At 41.9% G+C, this 16,955-nt stretch overlaps 1 protein-coding gene and 1 pseudogene across 12 annotated transcripts in view; one reads left to right on the top strand and one right to left on the bottom strand.

Moving 5' to 3' along the window:
• ABI1 (abl interactor 1) overlaps positions 1–16,955 on the bottom strand; it is a 124,296-nt gene that overhangs the window by 56,856 nt on the left and 50,485 nt on the right. For 10 of the 12 annotated variants that reach the window (XM_066387253.1, XM_066387256.1, XM_066387255.1 and 7 more), the window contains exon 2: positions 16,409–16,576. The exons of the other annotated variants lie outside the window; for them this stretch is intronic. In XM_066387253.1, the coding sequence (XP_066243350.1) occupies positions 16,409–16,576 (168 nt within the window). The remainder of the gene's footprint in view (positions 1–16,408; positions 16,577–16,955) is intronic. 12 annotated transcript variants of the gene reach the window in all.
• Positions 5,395–7,658, top strand: LOC136405611 (large ribosomal subunit protein uL1-like; annotated as a pseudogene).

Raw genomic sequence — 16,955 nt, 5'->3', positions numbered from 1 at the left:
GTCAAGGAAAGACTAAGGATCTGCTCCAGATTGAAGAACACTAAGGAGACCTAATAGTAGTTAAGTGCTTCTGAACTGCACCCTTTACTCCTAAAGCTTTTGTAACAACTGTCAAATATAAATGAAATTTTAAGACTGAATGGTCACAATGTATAAATATTAATTGCCTGATTTTGATGACTGTTATGGTTATGCAGTATAACACACTTGTGTCTAGAAAATACACATCAAAGTATTCAGGAATAACAAGGCATCGTAATGGCAAGTTCTGTGTCCTGTTCTGCAACTTTTCTGTAAGTTTTAAACTGTTCACCCAAAAATGTTTTAGGTCATCTTTATTACTTAGTCATAAAAATGGAATAGGACTTTTAGTCCACTGCTTCAGAGGAAGTGATCAGTGTTCTACAGAAGAACACAATATAATAAAATTTCTCTAAAAAGAGAATATACTGATGTTTTCATCAAGTGAAATCAAAAAGGGATGGTCCCATTCAAAACAAATAGTGACAGGCCCTAGCCAGTTGGCTCAGCGGTAGAGCATTGGCCCAGTGTGTGGAAGTCCTGGGTTCGATTCCCAGCCAGGGCACACAGGAGAAGCACCTATCTGCTTTTCTACCCTTCCCCCTTTCCTTTCTCTCTATCTCTCTCTTTCCCTCCTGCAGCCAAGGCTCCACTGGAGAAAAGCTGGCCCCGGCACTGAGGATGGCTCCATAGCCTCTGCCTCAGGCACTAAAATGGCTCCAGATGCAAGGGAACAATGGCCCAGATGGGCAGAGCATCGCCCCCTGGTGGGAATGCCGGGTGGATCCCGGTCAGGCGCATGCGGGAATCTGTCTCTCTGCCTCCCTGCTACTCACTTCAGGAGAAAAAAAAAAAAGTTATAAATTCAAATGGCCCTAAATTTTCTGAATCACACTCTTCTAAAGAGCTTCTTGACTTTACACTCTAAGTTTCTTTCCTGTATTATATGTTGAATAAATGGACGCATGCACACTACTAGGCACTGGAAATATAGCAATGATCACAACAGACCCCTGTGGAAGGCAGATATTAAATGAAAGGACAAATAACTATGTAAGTCCAATAATAACTGCCATAAAGGGAAAGTATAAGATGCTATAAAAGCAGTTAATAGAGAATCGTAATAGTATGTGTGTAGGTGAAAGGAAGGACAGAAAAGAACATTAGGGAAACCCTCCCTTAAAATACACTCTATGGCCTGACTTCTGGTGGCGCAGTGGATAAAGCGTCGACCTGGAAACACTGAGGTTGCCAGTTCAAAACCCTGCACTTGTCTGGTCAAGGCATATATGGGAGTTGATGCTTCCTACTCCTCCCCCCCTTTCTCTCTCTCTCTCCCTCCCTCCTCTCTAAAATGAATAAATAAATAAAAATAAAATAAAATACATCAAAAAAACATACAGTCTATGGAAGACCTCAAGGATGAATGGGGAGTCGGCTGGGTGAAGCATGTCTATAACTATACAGGCCAGGACACTAACATAGCAGAGAGCACTGATTAAATCCTTGAGTGTAAAAGTCCAAGAGGGTTAATACTTAAAGGATGAGACTAAAAATAAAAGTAGATACCAGGCCTTTTAAGAGCCTTAAGTGCCAGTAAAAAAGACTTTAAGATTTTGTTTCCCTTATGGTCACTGATTTTCAAACCTTTTTTACTTGTTCAATCCTAATTTCTAGCAGCTCTTACACAGAATCTCAATATAAAGTATAAACAAAAATAGCACTGTCCTGCCTCAAGTGGAAGGAAGGTGCTTTAGAACTTCAACTGAAGCCTATTTCCCTAGGTGAGGGCAAAAGCAAACACAGGCAACTACTGAAAAGAGAGAAGGCACTACCAGAAATAATGTATGGAGGATCCTATTAGCCAGACTTCTAATCAGAAAGTGATAAAATAGTCTAATTAGAATAATTCAAACAGCATTTATATAAAAGGAACTAACCCCAAAGGAATGGTGAGAGGGGACACAATGAAAGGTACAGACTCTAGTATTAGCAGCAGAAGCAGTAAACCCAAAAATGATATGGGGCGGGAGAGATTACCGAAACTTAGACGAGAAAGTCACAGAAAAGGCTACCTTGAGGGGTGTTAATAACAGCCAAGCCGCCCTGGCCGGTTGGCTCAGTGGTAGAGCGTCGGCCTAGCGTGCGGAGGACCCGGGTTCGATTCCCGGCCAGGGCACATAGGAGAAGCGCCCATTTGCTTCTCCACCCCTCCGCCGCGCTTTCCTCTCTGTCTCTCTCTTCCCCTCCCGCAGCCAAGGCTCCATTGGAGCAAAGATGGCCCGGGCGCTGGGGATGGCTCTGTGGCCTCTGCCTCAGGAGCTAGAGTGGCTCTGGTCGCAATATGGCGACGCCCAGGATGGGCAGAGCATCGCCCCCTGGTGGGCAGAGCACCGCCCCTGGTGGGCGTGCCGGGTGGATCCCGGTCGGGCGCATGCGGGAGTCTGTCTGACTGTCTATCCCCGTTTCCAGCTTCAGAAAAATGAAAAAAAAAAAAATAAATAAATAACAGCCAAGCCCTAGCGTGCAGAGGACCCGGGTTCGATTCCCGGCCAGGGCACACAGGAGAAGCGCCCATTTGCTTCTCCACCCCTCCGCCGCACTTTCCTCTCTGTCTCTCTCTTCCCCTCCCGCAGCCAAGGCTCCATTGGAGCAAAGATGGCCCGGGCGCTGGGGATGACTCTGTGGCCTCTGCCTCAGGCGCTAGAGTGGCTCTGGTCGCAACATGGCAACGCCCAGGATGGGCAGAGCATCGCCCCATGGTGGGCGTGCCGGGTGGATCCCGGTCGGGCGCATGCGGGAGTCTGTCTGACTGTCTCTCCCTGTTTCCAGCTTCAGGGGAAAAAAAAAAAAATAACAGCCAAGCCACAAGAAAGAAACCAGGGAAGTAAATATTCTAAGCTTACCTTCCTCACTGTGTTGATCTGCCTGTGTTCCACAATGGCTGCACGCTATCTGAAGCCAAAAGTCACAGGTGACCACTGACATAATCCATACAGATAAGCTTCCCACAGAAGAGACCAGGTGTGAGACAGTGGATCAGGATCAAACAGAAGTTGCCTGACATGTAGTAGAAGTATGCACAGAAATACTAGGAGAGATCAAACATGAACTTCTGGGACCAAGGAAAAGGTTTCACTGAGCGGGTACACTTAAACTGAAACCTAAAAATGAGCATGAGTTACCCAGGCAGAGAAAAGAGGGTAGACAAAGTCTAAACCAAGGGTCAGGAACCTCTTTGGCTGAGAGAGCCATGAATGCCACATATTTTAAAATGTAATTCCGTGAGAGCCATACAACAACCCGTGTACATTACGCATTATCCAATAAAACTTTGGTGTTGTCCCAGAGGACAGCTGTGATTGGCTCCAGCCACCTGCAACCATGAACATGAGCGGTAGGAAATGAATGGATTGTAATACATGAGAATGTTTTATATTTTTAACGTTATTATTTTTTTTAATTAAAGATTTGTCTGCGAGCCAGATGCAGCCATCAAAAGAGCCATATCTGGCTTGCGAACCATAGGTTCCCGACCCCTGGTCTAAACAATGGGACTAGCCACTACAAAGGTATACTTTTAGAACAGTAAGTGAATTAGGATATTTGAAGTACAGAATATGAAGCAAGAAAAGGAATGGAATCCTGGCCAGGTACCTTAGTTGGTTAAGAGCATCATCCCAAAAAACTGGTTCAATTTCCAGTCAGGGCACATACAGGGAACAACCAATGAATGCACAACTAAGTGAAACAACAAACTGATGTTTTCTCTCTCTCTTTCTCTTTGTGTGTATGTGTGTGTCTCTAAAATCAATCCATAAATTTTAAGAAAGAGAGAAAGGGAGGAATGAAAGAAAGAAAGGAGGGAGGGAGGAAATGGAATGAAGCTAGAGAGGCAAAACTTAGACAAGATGCATGCTTATATCAGTACCACACTAACAATCTAGCCTTTATCCCAAAGTTTAATTTAAGGACTGATATGATATTATCTGATAGAAGTAGGTGTGGATTTTTAATCAAAGTAATGGACACAGATTTTGGGGGATTTTTTTAATGTGTAAGGAGTCAATTCTCTTATTTCTTGCTTGGTCATTTTACAAAAACTGCATGGCAGAGTGGGAGTACAGAGAAGAATGCAAATACTAATTAATAACCTAATTTCAGCCTGACTAGGTGGCGCAATAGATAGAATATTAAACTGGGACACAGAGGACCCAGGTTCAAAACCCCAAGGTTGCCAGCTTGAGCGCGGGCCCATCTGGTTTGAGCAAGGTTCACCAACTTGAGCGCAAGGTCACTGGCTCGAGCAAGGGGTCACTCATTCTGCTGTAGTCCCCTGGTCAAGGCACATATGAGAAAGCAATCACTGAACAACTAAGGTGCCACAAGAACGGATGCTTCTCATCTCTCCCCCCTTCCTGTCTACCTATCCCTATCTGTCCCTCTTTCTGTCTCCCTCTGTTTCTGTCACATACAAAAAAAAACACAAAAAAACCTAATTACAAGTTTTAATCCACTTCAGCCTTTAAAAAAAAATGTTCACAGTTAGACTTTTTCAAGTAAAAGCAAGCAAAGATATTGTCAGTGACCACATTAAGTAATCTATTTAAGATTCTGAAACAAATCACCAATAATATAAAATTTACACCTGGGCACATTTATTTTACTTTAATTTTCTTACTGATTTTAGAGAGGAGAGAGAGAGAGAGAGTGTGTGTGATAGAGAAAGGATGGAATAGGGAACAGGAAGCATCAACTTGCTTCTCATATGTACCTTGACCAGGCAAGCCCAGGGTCTCAAATATGAAACCTCAGCATTCCAGGTTGATGCTTTATTCACTGCGCCACCACAGGCCAGGCTGATTTTGCTTTGAAATGGAGAACTTCCTCAAAACAACATTGACACCTCTGTCCTATTTGCAAAGGAACACAGATTTTCAATAGTACCACAATGATAATAGAAAGATTCAGAATCTACTCCTTGCTAGGCCTTACAGGACAGGGATACAATGATGCACAAAACAGAAGAGGCCCCATCATCATTTAATTTACCTCTAATTGAAGAAGAAACTGGCATTAAGGAAGTAAACATACAAATAAACAATTACAAGTTTGTTATATGCTACAATTAAAAGCAACATGGATAAGGTGGAAAAAAATATGCTACTAGATTCAGAACAAATCTTTGCAAAAGCAACATCCATGGTGTAGAAGAGACAAAATCAAATCACAATGAGAAGTGTACAGATGTTTGAAGGAAGAAGACGCTAAGAGATGAGATTCAACAACTTAGGTTGTGAAATGTCAACAAAAAAAAGATAGTATCTCAAAGGGTATGGTAAAGAAAGCTTTTTTTAAAATGAAAAAACAATCATGCTTCATGTCAACTGGAAGAGGAAGGCAAAAGGGGTTGAATGTAAGAGAAAGAACAGGTGATAGATTCAATAACTAATAATGCCAACATCTTATTTTCAGGTGTTAGGCTAAATGTTTTATTTGTAATTCTTTATTTTATCTCTAAGCTTACCACTAATGTCCCTATCTTGTACCTGAGAAAACTAAACTCAAAGAAGTTAGTGCCTGACCAGGTGGTGACACAGTGGATAGAGCATCAGACTGGGACACAGAGGACCCAGGTTCAAAATCCCGAGGTTGCCAGCTTGAGCGCTGGCTCACCAGCTTGACCATGGTGTCACTGGCTTGAGTGTGGGATCATAAACATGACCCCATTGTCACTGGCTTGAGCAAAGGATCACTCACTCTGCTGTAGCCCCCCAAAGCACATATAAGAAGGCAATCAATGGACAACTAAGGTGCCACAATGAAGAATTGATGCTTCTCATCTTTCTCCCTTTCTGTCTGTCTGTCCTATCAAGTCTCTCTCTCTGTATCTGTCACACACAAAAAAAAATAAGAAGTTAGGTATAACGTGAGCAAATCACATGGAGGCATAACTGGAATTCAAACCCAGGTATTTATGACTCTAAATCACACCAGGCCACACTGCCTTACTTATTAAACAAATACCTTTCAAACTACTTCTTAAGTGCCAGTTACTGTTTTGAGGATACAGAGATTAAACATATTCTTTACCTTTAAAGAGTGAGGAAGGAGAAACAAACACATACCTCAAGTCACTGATAAAAGTAGAAACAAGTCAGATGGCAGAGCACAGAGAGAGACAGTAATTCTACCCTGAGTTAATCAGTGAAGATTTCAGATGGCCCTGATGCTAAGCAGAACAGAGACCAGACAAAATCAATTCCAAGACAAAGAGATAATGCAAAAGCAAAGAGGCACAGATTTACATACTAAGTTTGGAACCTTCGAGAAGTTAGGCATTTTGGGCATGGCAGGAATGCAATAAGAGCTGGAAGAAATGAGGTCAAAGAGCTTTTTATGATATACTAAGGAATCTGAGGTTTAAACTATAGAAAGTAAAAAACCACTTCCAGGTTTTCAAACAAAATTAGCCTACTGTAAAGATTCAGAAACTGATTAGGAGCTTCAAGCTGTAGGCTGGTGAATGGCTTACAGAGATTCAAACACACAATCTGAGAGAGTCCCAAACTAGCTCTTTATACAATGAAGCTATGGGGGGGGAGGGGGTCCTGCTCTTTTCTCATTTTTGCAGCGTGAGGAATTACGAGCAGCAAAGTCTCCCACGACACAAGGCGGTGCGGGAAGTTCTGCATGGGAACCAGAGCAAGCACCTTAAGTTTTTGGAGACGGTGGAGCTGCAGATCAGTCTGAAGAACTATGATCTTCAGAAGGACAAATGCTTCTCAGGCACCATCAGGCTTAAGTCCACTCCCCGCCCCAAGTTCCCCATGTGTGTTCTGGGGGACCAGCAGCACTGTGATGAGGCCAAGGCCATGGACATCCACCACATGGACATCAAGGCGCTGAAGAAACTCAACAAGAATAAGAAACTGATCAAGAAGCTGGCCAAGAAGTATGGCACCGTTTTGGCTTCAGAGTATTTGATCAAGCAGATGCTGAGAATCCTGGGTCCAGGCTTGAATAAGGCTGGCAAGTTCCCCTCCTTGCTGACCCACAATGAGAACATGGTGGCCAAAGTTGATGAAGTGAAATCCACAATCAAGTTCCAGATGAAGAAGTTGCTGTGTCTGGCTCTGGCTGTTGGCCATGTGAAGATGACAGATGATGAGCTTGTGTATAACATCCACTTGGCTGTTAATTCTCTGGTGTCACTGCTCAAAAAGAACTGGCAGGCCCTGGCCGGTTGGCTCAGCAGTTGGGCGTCAGCCTGGTATATGGAAGTCCCAGGTTCGAGTCCCAGTCAGGGCACACAGGAGAAGTGCCCATCTACTCCTCCGCCCCTCCCCCTCTCCTTTCTCTCTCTCTCTTCCCCTCCTGCAGCCAAGGCTAAGCCTTAGGTGCTAGAATGGCTCCGATTGCAAATAAGCCACGCCCCAGAGGGGCTGAGCATCGCCCCCTGGTGGGCATACTGGGTGGGTCCTGGTCAGGCACACGCAGGAATCTGTCTAACTCCCCCCACCCCCCTACCCCCGCTTCTCACTTCAGAAAAATACAAAAAAGAAAAAAAGAATTGGCAGAATATCCAGGCTCTGTACATCAAGAGCATCATGGGCAAACCCCAGCGTCTGTACTAAGGCAAAGCTTTAATAAACCAGGGCGCTACCATTAAAAAATGGGGAGGTCCATAGTCCCCTTCTGGAAAAGGCAGTCTTTAAGTAAGATGAGAACAGTTCCATATTATACTATTAATTGGGATAGAACTAAAAACTGGTTTAGCCCAGACTTTGTGAATAACAGGAAGAATGGGTTTGCTTCCTCCACACCATAATTGGACTATTTGAGGCAGAGTGTGCACTTGGGTGATTTTTTTCTCCAAAAAGTGTATTTAAACAGAGGCAGGATAGCCTGTTATTTGTTTTATTTTATTTTATTTTATTTTGACAGAGAGACAGAGAGAGGGACAGAAACGGACAGAGAGGGAGGGAGAGAAAAGAGAATCATCAATCCTTCCCTGCGCACCTTAGTTGTCCATTGCTTTCTCATATGTGCCTTCAAAGGGTGGCAGGGTTGGGTGGTGGGAGGGCTTCAGCAGAGCAAGTGACCCCTTGCTTAAGCCAGTGACCTTGGGCTTCAAGCCAGCAATTTTGGGGCTTAAGGCAGCGACCATGGGGTCATGTCTATGATCCCACATTGAAGCCAGTGAGCCTGCACTCAAGCCAGTGAGCCAACACTCAAGCTGGCGACCTCAGGGTTTCAAACCTGGGTCCTCCGTGTCCCAGACCTACGCTCTATGCACTGTGCCACCTCCTGGTCAGGCATGTTGTTTACAGTACTTTGAAAGAAGAGAACAAAGCCTCCAATTCCCCCCAAAAAATACTCCTTCCTTTGCCTCAGGGTTTAACCGTGTCAGTGTCACCTTGCCATCTGACGACAGTTTAGAAAGACTGATGATATTTCTTCTAAGTCTGTGCTCTATTCAGGAGCTGTATAGTTCCAACACCACGCAGATATCAGAGGCAGAGAGAAAGCAAAAGAATAACCATCTACTCCCCCTAACACAACACAAGCCATCATTCATCCTTATCAGTGAAACCAAATCAAGGGGAAATAAATTGTAACTTAAAACTTTAGATTTATTTTTCCAAACTAACCTCCAGACACATTCTCCATTCCAAACATGACACCCAAAATCCTACTCACCCTGAACAAGCCACCTGTATCTTTGTCTAATGCCACCACCTGACTGGAACTCATTTCACTCCACATTAACATGATACATGTACAGGCTTCCCTCAGATCCCAACTGCAATGTCAGTCCTTCAATGTCACTCAAACTGTATGCCCACAGAACTTTTTGCTTTGTATAAAGTGTTTATTAAATACTTCTACTTATTGTATTTTAGTATACATATGAAAACATCCCAAATGAAAATTTTTTTTAACAATGAATGCTTAGTCCATGGCAGGTTTAGGGCTAGATTCTAGCATTTTAAAAATTGAATAATAATACAACCTGCTGCCTTCCAAAAGCTCCCCAACTACAATGAAAACATAACGTTACACAGTTAATGCAGCATTTACTAAGTGTTTAAAGTGCCACAACAGCAGAGATAATGTGGATCACTGCTGTGAACCTAGCTCACTCAATCTTCGTTTCACCCTTCCCGCTTCAACCCCAAGATTACCTTCTTGCTCAGCAGAAGCTAAAACACCACTGCCCAATTGTTCTTACAGCTGGGCTCCTGGATACAATTTCAGATCTGCCAGTGAAATGCACTTTCATGGGATATGAAAATTGAAAGTGAAGTAAAGATCACTTACTAGCCCTTTACATTACTTTCTGCTGGTAAGCAGGTTGAGAAATAAGTCCTCCCCAACAAAGTGGTATTCCAGTATCCATTCTCTAATTCTTTGGTGATTGGGAGGCAACTGCAGTGGACACAACAGCTGGACCCCAAGTTTCAATGCCCATTCATCTGCTGTGCAGTGTCAACAGGCAGCTGAGGCAGCAACAGCGGCAGCAGCTTTCTAACCCAGGTTTTTAAACTCAATAATTCCAATGCTATCATCAGAAATTACAGCTCCCTAGTGAGTCAGTTCTGGGAGTTATCCATGGAGACCAAATTTCTACCTAAAATACCAAGAGTAGTTTCTGTTTCCTTGATCTTGATCCATATGTGAACAAGGAATGCCTTCCAGGGGAGGAAGCACACCAACCAGGAAGGAGGGAAAGTGAGAGGTACTAGTGCAAGAGACCAGCAAACTGTTTAGTGTGGGGTTAGACCTCTGCACATATGAGAAAAAGTACTGAAGAATGAACTAGAATCAGTATCTTGATATGTCCTTTAACCATAAAGTTTTAAGTTGCTGAATTCAGGATTGGTCAAAAAAAGAAACAGTTATGTGTCTAACATGTACATCATCTGAAGGTTGATCTCTACTGACTGCCTTTTATTTTAAATTTTGGTCATGTCTTTCCACTTCTTCATAGGTCTGGTAATTATAAATATCCTGTACATGTGAATGATACCCTCCAGAAACTCTAAATCTTGTTCTAGTCCTCTGAAAAGTGCTGAAAGTAAACAAAGCTAAACGTGAACTCCAAACTGTCTCCTGTAAGATGGGCGGCAGCTAGAATCCCTTCACTAGGCTGCTTTGCTTGCAGTCTATTCCCATGTGCATAGTTCAGAGTCAGCCTGGGATCCCAGTCACTCACCATTACCTGCAAAAGGGTGGACTCTCTCTCTCCAGGCCATCCATCCTCTCATTTTCTAACTGCTGTGGTCACCATGAAATCTGCCCTCTGGTTCATCATGCAGTATGTACTTTTCTGTCTGAGCTTTAGATGCCCAGCATGGTGTCAGCTGGCTATAGAAATGGCAAGCCCACAACTGCCTGGTTCCTTTTTCCAAGCATAGACTAAACACCCAGTTCCTTGAAACTTGTGCCTATTAGTTGCTCTTGAAATAGTCTTTGTCTTTTATTTTTTGTCTTTTACTTTTCTTTGTTCAGAGTTTAAATTATCTCTAGGAACGTTGGCTTGATAGAAAATACTCTATACCATTACCAGAGGAAGAATGCTTAGTTGGTTTACTCTGGAATAAAAATAAATACAAAGTTTTATCCCTATTCTTATTAGCCTTAAAAAATTGATAATTTTTCTGGTCCTCTAAGGTCAATGGTCCAAGTCTCTTTCATTCTTTGTTCAATCAGAGGAGAATGGGAGTTGGTTGTATGAATGTGCTCAAAAGAAGATTACTGGGATATAAAACAGCATAGATTATTCATTAACTGTGAATTTCACAGATCAGTAAATACTGGGGAATGGGGGGAGAGGAGGGGAGGGGAAAATAGAGAATTAAAGATAAAAAAAGATAAAAAGACAGGTTAAGAGGGAGAAGAAGTACTGTTATCGATGTTACTGGCCAGTGACAACATTTAAAAAAAAAAACAGCCTGACCAGGCAGTGGCACAGGATATAGATCGTCAGCCTGGGACACTGAAGACCCAAGATCAAGCCCCTGAGGTCACCAGCTTGAGCACAGAGTCACCACTTAGAGCATGGAATCATAGACATGATCCCATGGTCACTGGCTTGAAACTCAAGGTCGCTGGCTTGAGCCCAAGGTGGTTGGCTTGAGCATGGGGTCACTGGATTGGCTGAAGCCCCCCACCACCTCAGGTCAAGCAAGGCACATGTGGGAAAGCAATCACTGAACAACTAAGGTGCTGCAACTATGGGTTGATGCTTCTTCTCATCTCTCTCCCTTCCTATCTGTCTTTCTCTCTCTCTCAAAAAAAAAAGAAAAAAATACTACCATCGACTATCATTTAAAAAATAAAAAGGAAATCAGAGAATCAATATAAACCTACCTGACAATATTTCATCATCTTGCATAATATACATGAACCCTAGATTTATCTTTTATTTCTTTACAAACCAGAAACAATTGTGAAAAAACAGTACTGGTCTTGGAACTACATCTAGACTAAAGTAATCTACAAATAAAACCATTCTGGAGTATAAGCGGTGCTAGATGCAGAAAGAAAGAAAAATGGAATATAGAAACCTCCAAGATTTCAAAGTGCCCCCCGACAGAGGATTGGATAAAGAAGATGTGGTACATATACACTATGGAATACTACTCAGCCATAAGAAATGATGACATCGGATCATTTACAACAACATGGATGGACCCTTGATAACATTATACTTAGTGAAATAAGTAAATCAAAAAAAAACTAGGGCCTGATCTATGGTGGCACAGTGGATAAAGCGTTGACCTGGAACACTGAGGTCACTGGTTCGAAACCCTGGGCTTGCCTGGTCAAGGAACATATAGGAGTTGATGCTTCCTGCTCCTCCCCCTACCTCTCACTCTCCTCTCTAAAAATGAATAAATTAAAAACAAAACAAAAAAAAAACTAGGAACTGTATGATTTCACACATAGGTGGGATATAAAACTGAAAGTCAAGTCATGGACATAGATAAAAGTGAAGTGAAGTATTATAGTTACTTGGGGGATTGGGGAGATGAGTAAAGAGGGACAAATATATGGTGATGAAAAATGATTTTACTTTGGGTGATGGGCATACAACACAATCAACAGTTCAAATGCTATGAAGATATTTACCTGAAACCTATGTACTCTTATTGATCAAAGTCACCCCATTAAATTTAAATTCAAAATTAAAAAAAAAAAAACTTCAAAGATTTAATACTCATCTTTCCCAAATCATTCTATTACTGTAGACTCCAATCTAATCAGCCCTAAAAAGTAAGAATAGAACTATGAGCAGAAAACATATTTTGAGGTTATTCACCTCTCTTACTAACCCAGATCTGCAGATCCCAGAGATTCTTTTATGAATAGAAAACCTGCAAATTCTGTCATGGGGTGGGAGCGAGGAGAAATGGGATTGCCTACAATCTAACGATAAACATAAAACAAGGCACATATGTTAGATTTCTATTAATATGATTAAAATAGAAAATTTCAGTTATCTAAAACACTAAATAGTCTTCTTCGGAATTATCAATTTGAGAAATCTATTTATATAAATACATAGCACTTCAAGTATCAGTATAAGAAAAGCAATTTAAAACTTTCCAGAAACTACATCTTTGATCTAGTGTTCTACGGCGTCAAAACTGCTTATAAAACAAGCTGACAAAGTAATTCTCCATTATGACTTTTATACAAACTTCAATATAAACAGAATTAAATCGCAGACTCAACCACAAAATATATACATTATCTCTTTTTTTTTTTTTCTTTAATTTATTTTAGAGAGAGAGAGAGAAAGGAAAGAAGGGAAGGAGGAGGGGGGAAACAGGAGAGAGAGAGAGAGAAACATCTCTTTGTTTTCTATTTATTTATGCATTCACTGGTTGACTTGCAGATTCCTTGAACCCGCATCCCTGGTGTATCAGATGACACTAACCAACTGAGCTACCCAGCCAAGGACTCCCTTGGTTTTTCTTTCTTTCATGCCATAGAAACCTCAAAATTGGTATCTGTTGTATACTAAAAAAAAATTGACTGAACTCTGTCCCTGGTTCTTAGGAGAAAGCTTTCAACCTTTGGAATTTCTCCAGTAACAGGGGTGTCTTTTATGCTAATAAGATGGCTCAGGATGGGAGCTGGTCACCAGAAAGACCAACCATGTAATAAAGAGCCCAGGCTTTGAGTCGGCACAACCTCTGGATGAGGGAGGAGGGCTATAGACACGGAGTTTAATGAAGTGGCCAATGACTTGATCAGTCATGCCTATAACTGATAAAGTCTGGACACCCAAGTTCAGTGATGCTTCCTGGTTGGTGAACATAGTGATGTGCTGGGAGGGTGATGTGCCCTGATTTCACAGAAAGAAGGCACAAAAACTTCTGTGCTCAGGTCCATCATAGACTTTACCCAATGCATCTCTTCATTTGGCTGGTCCAGATCTGTATCCTTTAAAATGAAACTATAATCATAAGGACAGTGTTTCCCTGAATTGTGTCATTCCAATAAATTATCAAGTATGAGGAGGATATGGGGACACCCCAGATGAGTGAGTGAGAACAAGAACCCAACTAGCCACCATCATCTGAAGTGAAGGCAGTCTTAACTGCAGGTGGTTAGTGCCAAAACAGGACTGCAGCACACCAAACCACCAGTGGAGCTTCTTCATCATTCCTTACACATGCTAACCTCTATCTGCTGAGGATACAGAAGGAATAAAGCCATAAACTTGCAGAATTTGGATCATCACACAATCTACACATGCTCCATTCCTCACAATTTCTGGCTTCTTCAGAAATGTAGCTGATCAAGCTCCACAAAATTATCTTCAAAAAAAAAAAAAGTTATTTACTACAAGTAATTGGATAAGTTGGTATTAAATCCCAACTTATTTTTTTGAAATAAATGTTTGTAAAACACTACATGAAGTGCTGGCAAACTTGTTCTGGACAGAGCCAGAGAGTAAAATCTTTTAGGCTTTGCAGACCATATGGTCTCTGTCATAACTGAACTAGATCACTGCAGTGGAGAAAGCAGCAACAGCGCTATGGAAACAAAGGAACCGTGCTCTAGTCCAGTCAAAATTGTTTTGCAAAAATGGGGAAGAGGGAACTGCGTTTAACCCACCCAAACCACAGTTCACTGGGCCCTGCACAAGATTAATTATTCAAATAAACATAAACTATGTAAGTCATCTGATGCTATGAACATACTAATAACTAAAAGCCTTACAGACAAGATTAATATTTTTAAAAAACTGAATTTAAAGTAAATATATATATGTATATTTTAATGGTCCAAATCATGTTAACTGATACATATTTTAATGAGACAAATCATGTTAGTCAATATATATATATATATATATATATATTTTTTTTTTTTTTGTATTTTTGTATTTTTCTGAAGCTGGAAACGGAGAGACAGTCAGACTCCCGCATGCGCCCAACCGGGATCCACCCAAAACGCCCACCAGGGGGCGACTCTCTGCCCACCAGGGGGCGATGCTCTGCCCCTCCGGGGCGTCGCCCCATTGCGACCAGAGCCATCCCAGCACCTGGGGCAGAGGCCAAGGAGCCATCCCCAGCGCCCGGCCATCACTGCTCTAATGGAGCCTCAGCTGCGGGAGGGGAAGAGAGAGACAGAGAGGAAGGAGAGGGGGAGGGGTGGAGAAGCGATGGGCGCTTCTCCTGTGTGCCCTGGCCGGGAATACGAACCCAGGACCTCTGCACGCCGGGCCGACGCTCTACCACTGAGCCAACCGGCCAGGGCCAGTCAATATATTTTTAATGATACACAGTTTATGTTAGCTAATACATATTTTTAAATGATATACATTATATATTAGCTAATATATGTATATTTCAATTATAGGAAGAAAACAGGAAAAGAGAGAACCAAAGCTACACCAAAAATCTAGTTATACTTTAGAGTATTTTCATCTATCTTCAAAATTTTCCGATGTTTAAAACATTAAAATTTAAAACTTCCCTCAGCTAACATGAAAACACCAGGAACCGTGCTAGGTGCTGTGAGCTTCTGGCAGAATAACTAATGATGAAACAAGTGTTTAGCTATACAGCTACAGAAGTTTCTTTTAGATAATAACAGATATGGTTTAGTGTCAAGACAAGGTTTAATTCCTCAGCTCCCCAAATAAACATTTATATGTTCTGTAGCATGTATTTAAATCCAGGAAAAATCTATATTCTGTATTAGTACACCTTTACTAATACTTGTTCCTCTATCACTTAAATATATATATTTTTTGTATTTTTTCTGAAGCTAGAAACGGGGAGAGACAGTCAGACAGACTCCCGCATGCACCCGACTGGGATCCACCCAGCACGCCCACCAAGGGGCGACGCTCTGCCTACCAGGGGGCGATGCTCTGCCCCTCCGGGGTGTTGCTCTGTTGTGACCAGAACCACTCCAGTGCCTGGGGCAGAGGTCAAGGAGCCATCCCCAGCGCCCCGGCCATCTTTGCTCCAATGAAGCCTCGATGCGGGAGGGGAAGAGAGAGACAGAGAGGAAGGGGGGGGGGTGGAGAAGCAAATGGGCACTTCTCCTGTGTGCCCTGGCCGGGAATCGAACCCAGGACTTCTGCACGCCAGGCCGACGCTCTACCACTGAACCAACCAGCCAGGGCTCACTTATCTTTTTAATCATTATTATTTAAGCAAGAAGTCTTCATTAATCTGAATTAATCAAAAGTGTCAGAGAAAAAAAAAAAAGTGTCAGAGAGAGGGAAAGACAGGAAGGAAGAGAGATTAGAACCATCAATTCTTCGTTGCAGCACCTTAGTTGTTCATTGATTGTTTTTTCATATGTGCTTTGACTGAGAGGGCGACTACAGCAGAGCAAGTTACCACTTGCTCAAGCCAGCGACCTTAGGCTTCAAACCAGTGACCTTTGGGCTCAAGCCAGCGACCATGAGGTCATGGCTATGATCCCACGCTTAAGCCAGCAACCCCAAGCTCAAGCTGGCGACCTCTAAGTTTTAAATCTGGGTCCTTTGCATCTCAGTCCGATGCTCTATCCACTGTGCCACTGCCTGGTCAGGCTCAATAAAGATCTTAAAAGAGGAATAAGATAGTGGTGATGGTTGCATAACAATGTAAATATATTTAATGCCAATGAACTACACATTTAAAAATGGTTAAAATGGTAAATTTTATAGTGAGTATATTTATCATAAAAAACTTTAAAAAAAAGAGTAAGTTTACTAAACTCAAAGCTAAAGCTGAAAGTGATAATAAACTATAGTCAGTCAGTAAGAAAATGAGTAAGGAATTCATAGATCAAGCTATCTCCTACTCCTCTGACATATGCTACCAATTGCTAAGATGTGAATTTAAAGTCATTTACAAGCTGTTACCTGTGAGATGTGATTGATGGAAGACTCCATTCTCCGAAGCTGAGAGGCTTGGATGTCCAACAACTGGAGTACATTGTTGGCCAATGCATTTATTTGATAAGCAACACTAGCTAGGGATTGGGTTGTATAGGCTTTGGTCTCTTCTAAAGCTTTTCTCTTGTCTGTAGCCTGAGATAAGAACAAAAACAACCAATATTTAGGTTAACGTTCATTAAACATATATTTTATAGAAAGGCAGAGTTATAATTATATTTTTAAACAGAAAACCCAACTGAATAAAAAAATCTTATCAGACTAATCTAAATACACCTGAGACACCTATAAAGGCATGGCAGAATTTCCTGTCAGCCAGATGTAAACTACTCCCTTCTGAGTAGTCCATCCACTAAGATATCCAGTAAAAGAGCCACCAAGCAAGTGACATCAGAAGCAAATTGTAATAGTTGGTACTAAGTTAAAGTCCCTCAACCACCAATTTATAGCATTACATCTTTAGAACCTTATGTCAACCCAAGCTCCTAATCCACTGTTGAGAATTTAGCTAAAC

This window comes from Saccopteryx leptura, chromosome 5, assembly GCF_036850995.1.
Source record: "Saccopteryx leptura isolate mSacLep1 chromosome 5, mSacLep1_pri_phased_curated, whole genome shotgun sequence".
NCBI lineage: Eukaryota > Metazoa > Chordata > Mammalia > Chiroptera > Emballonuridae > Saccopteryx > Saccopteryx leptura.
Note: the sequence above shows the minus strand (reverse complement) of the source record. Positions and strands in the feature narration are given on the sequence as shown.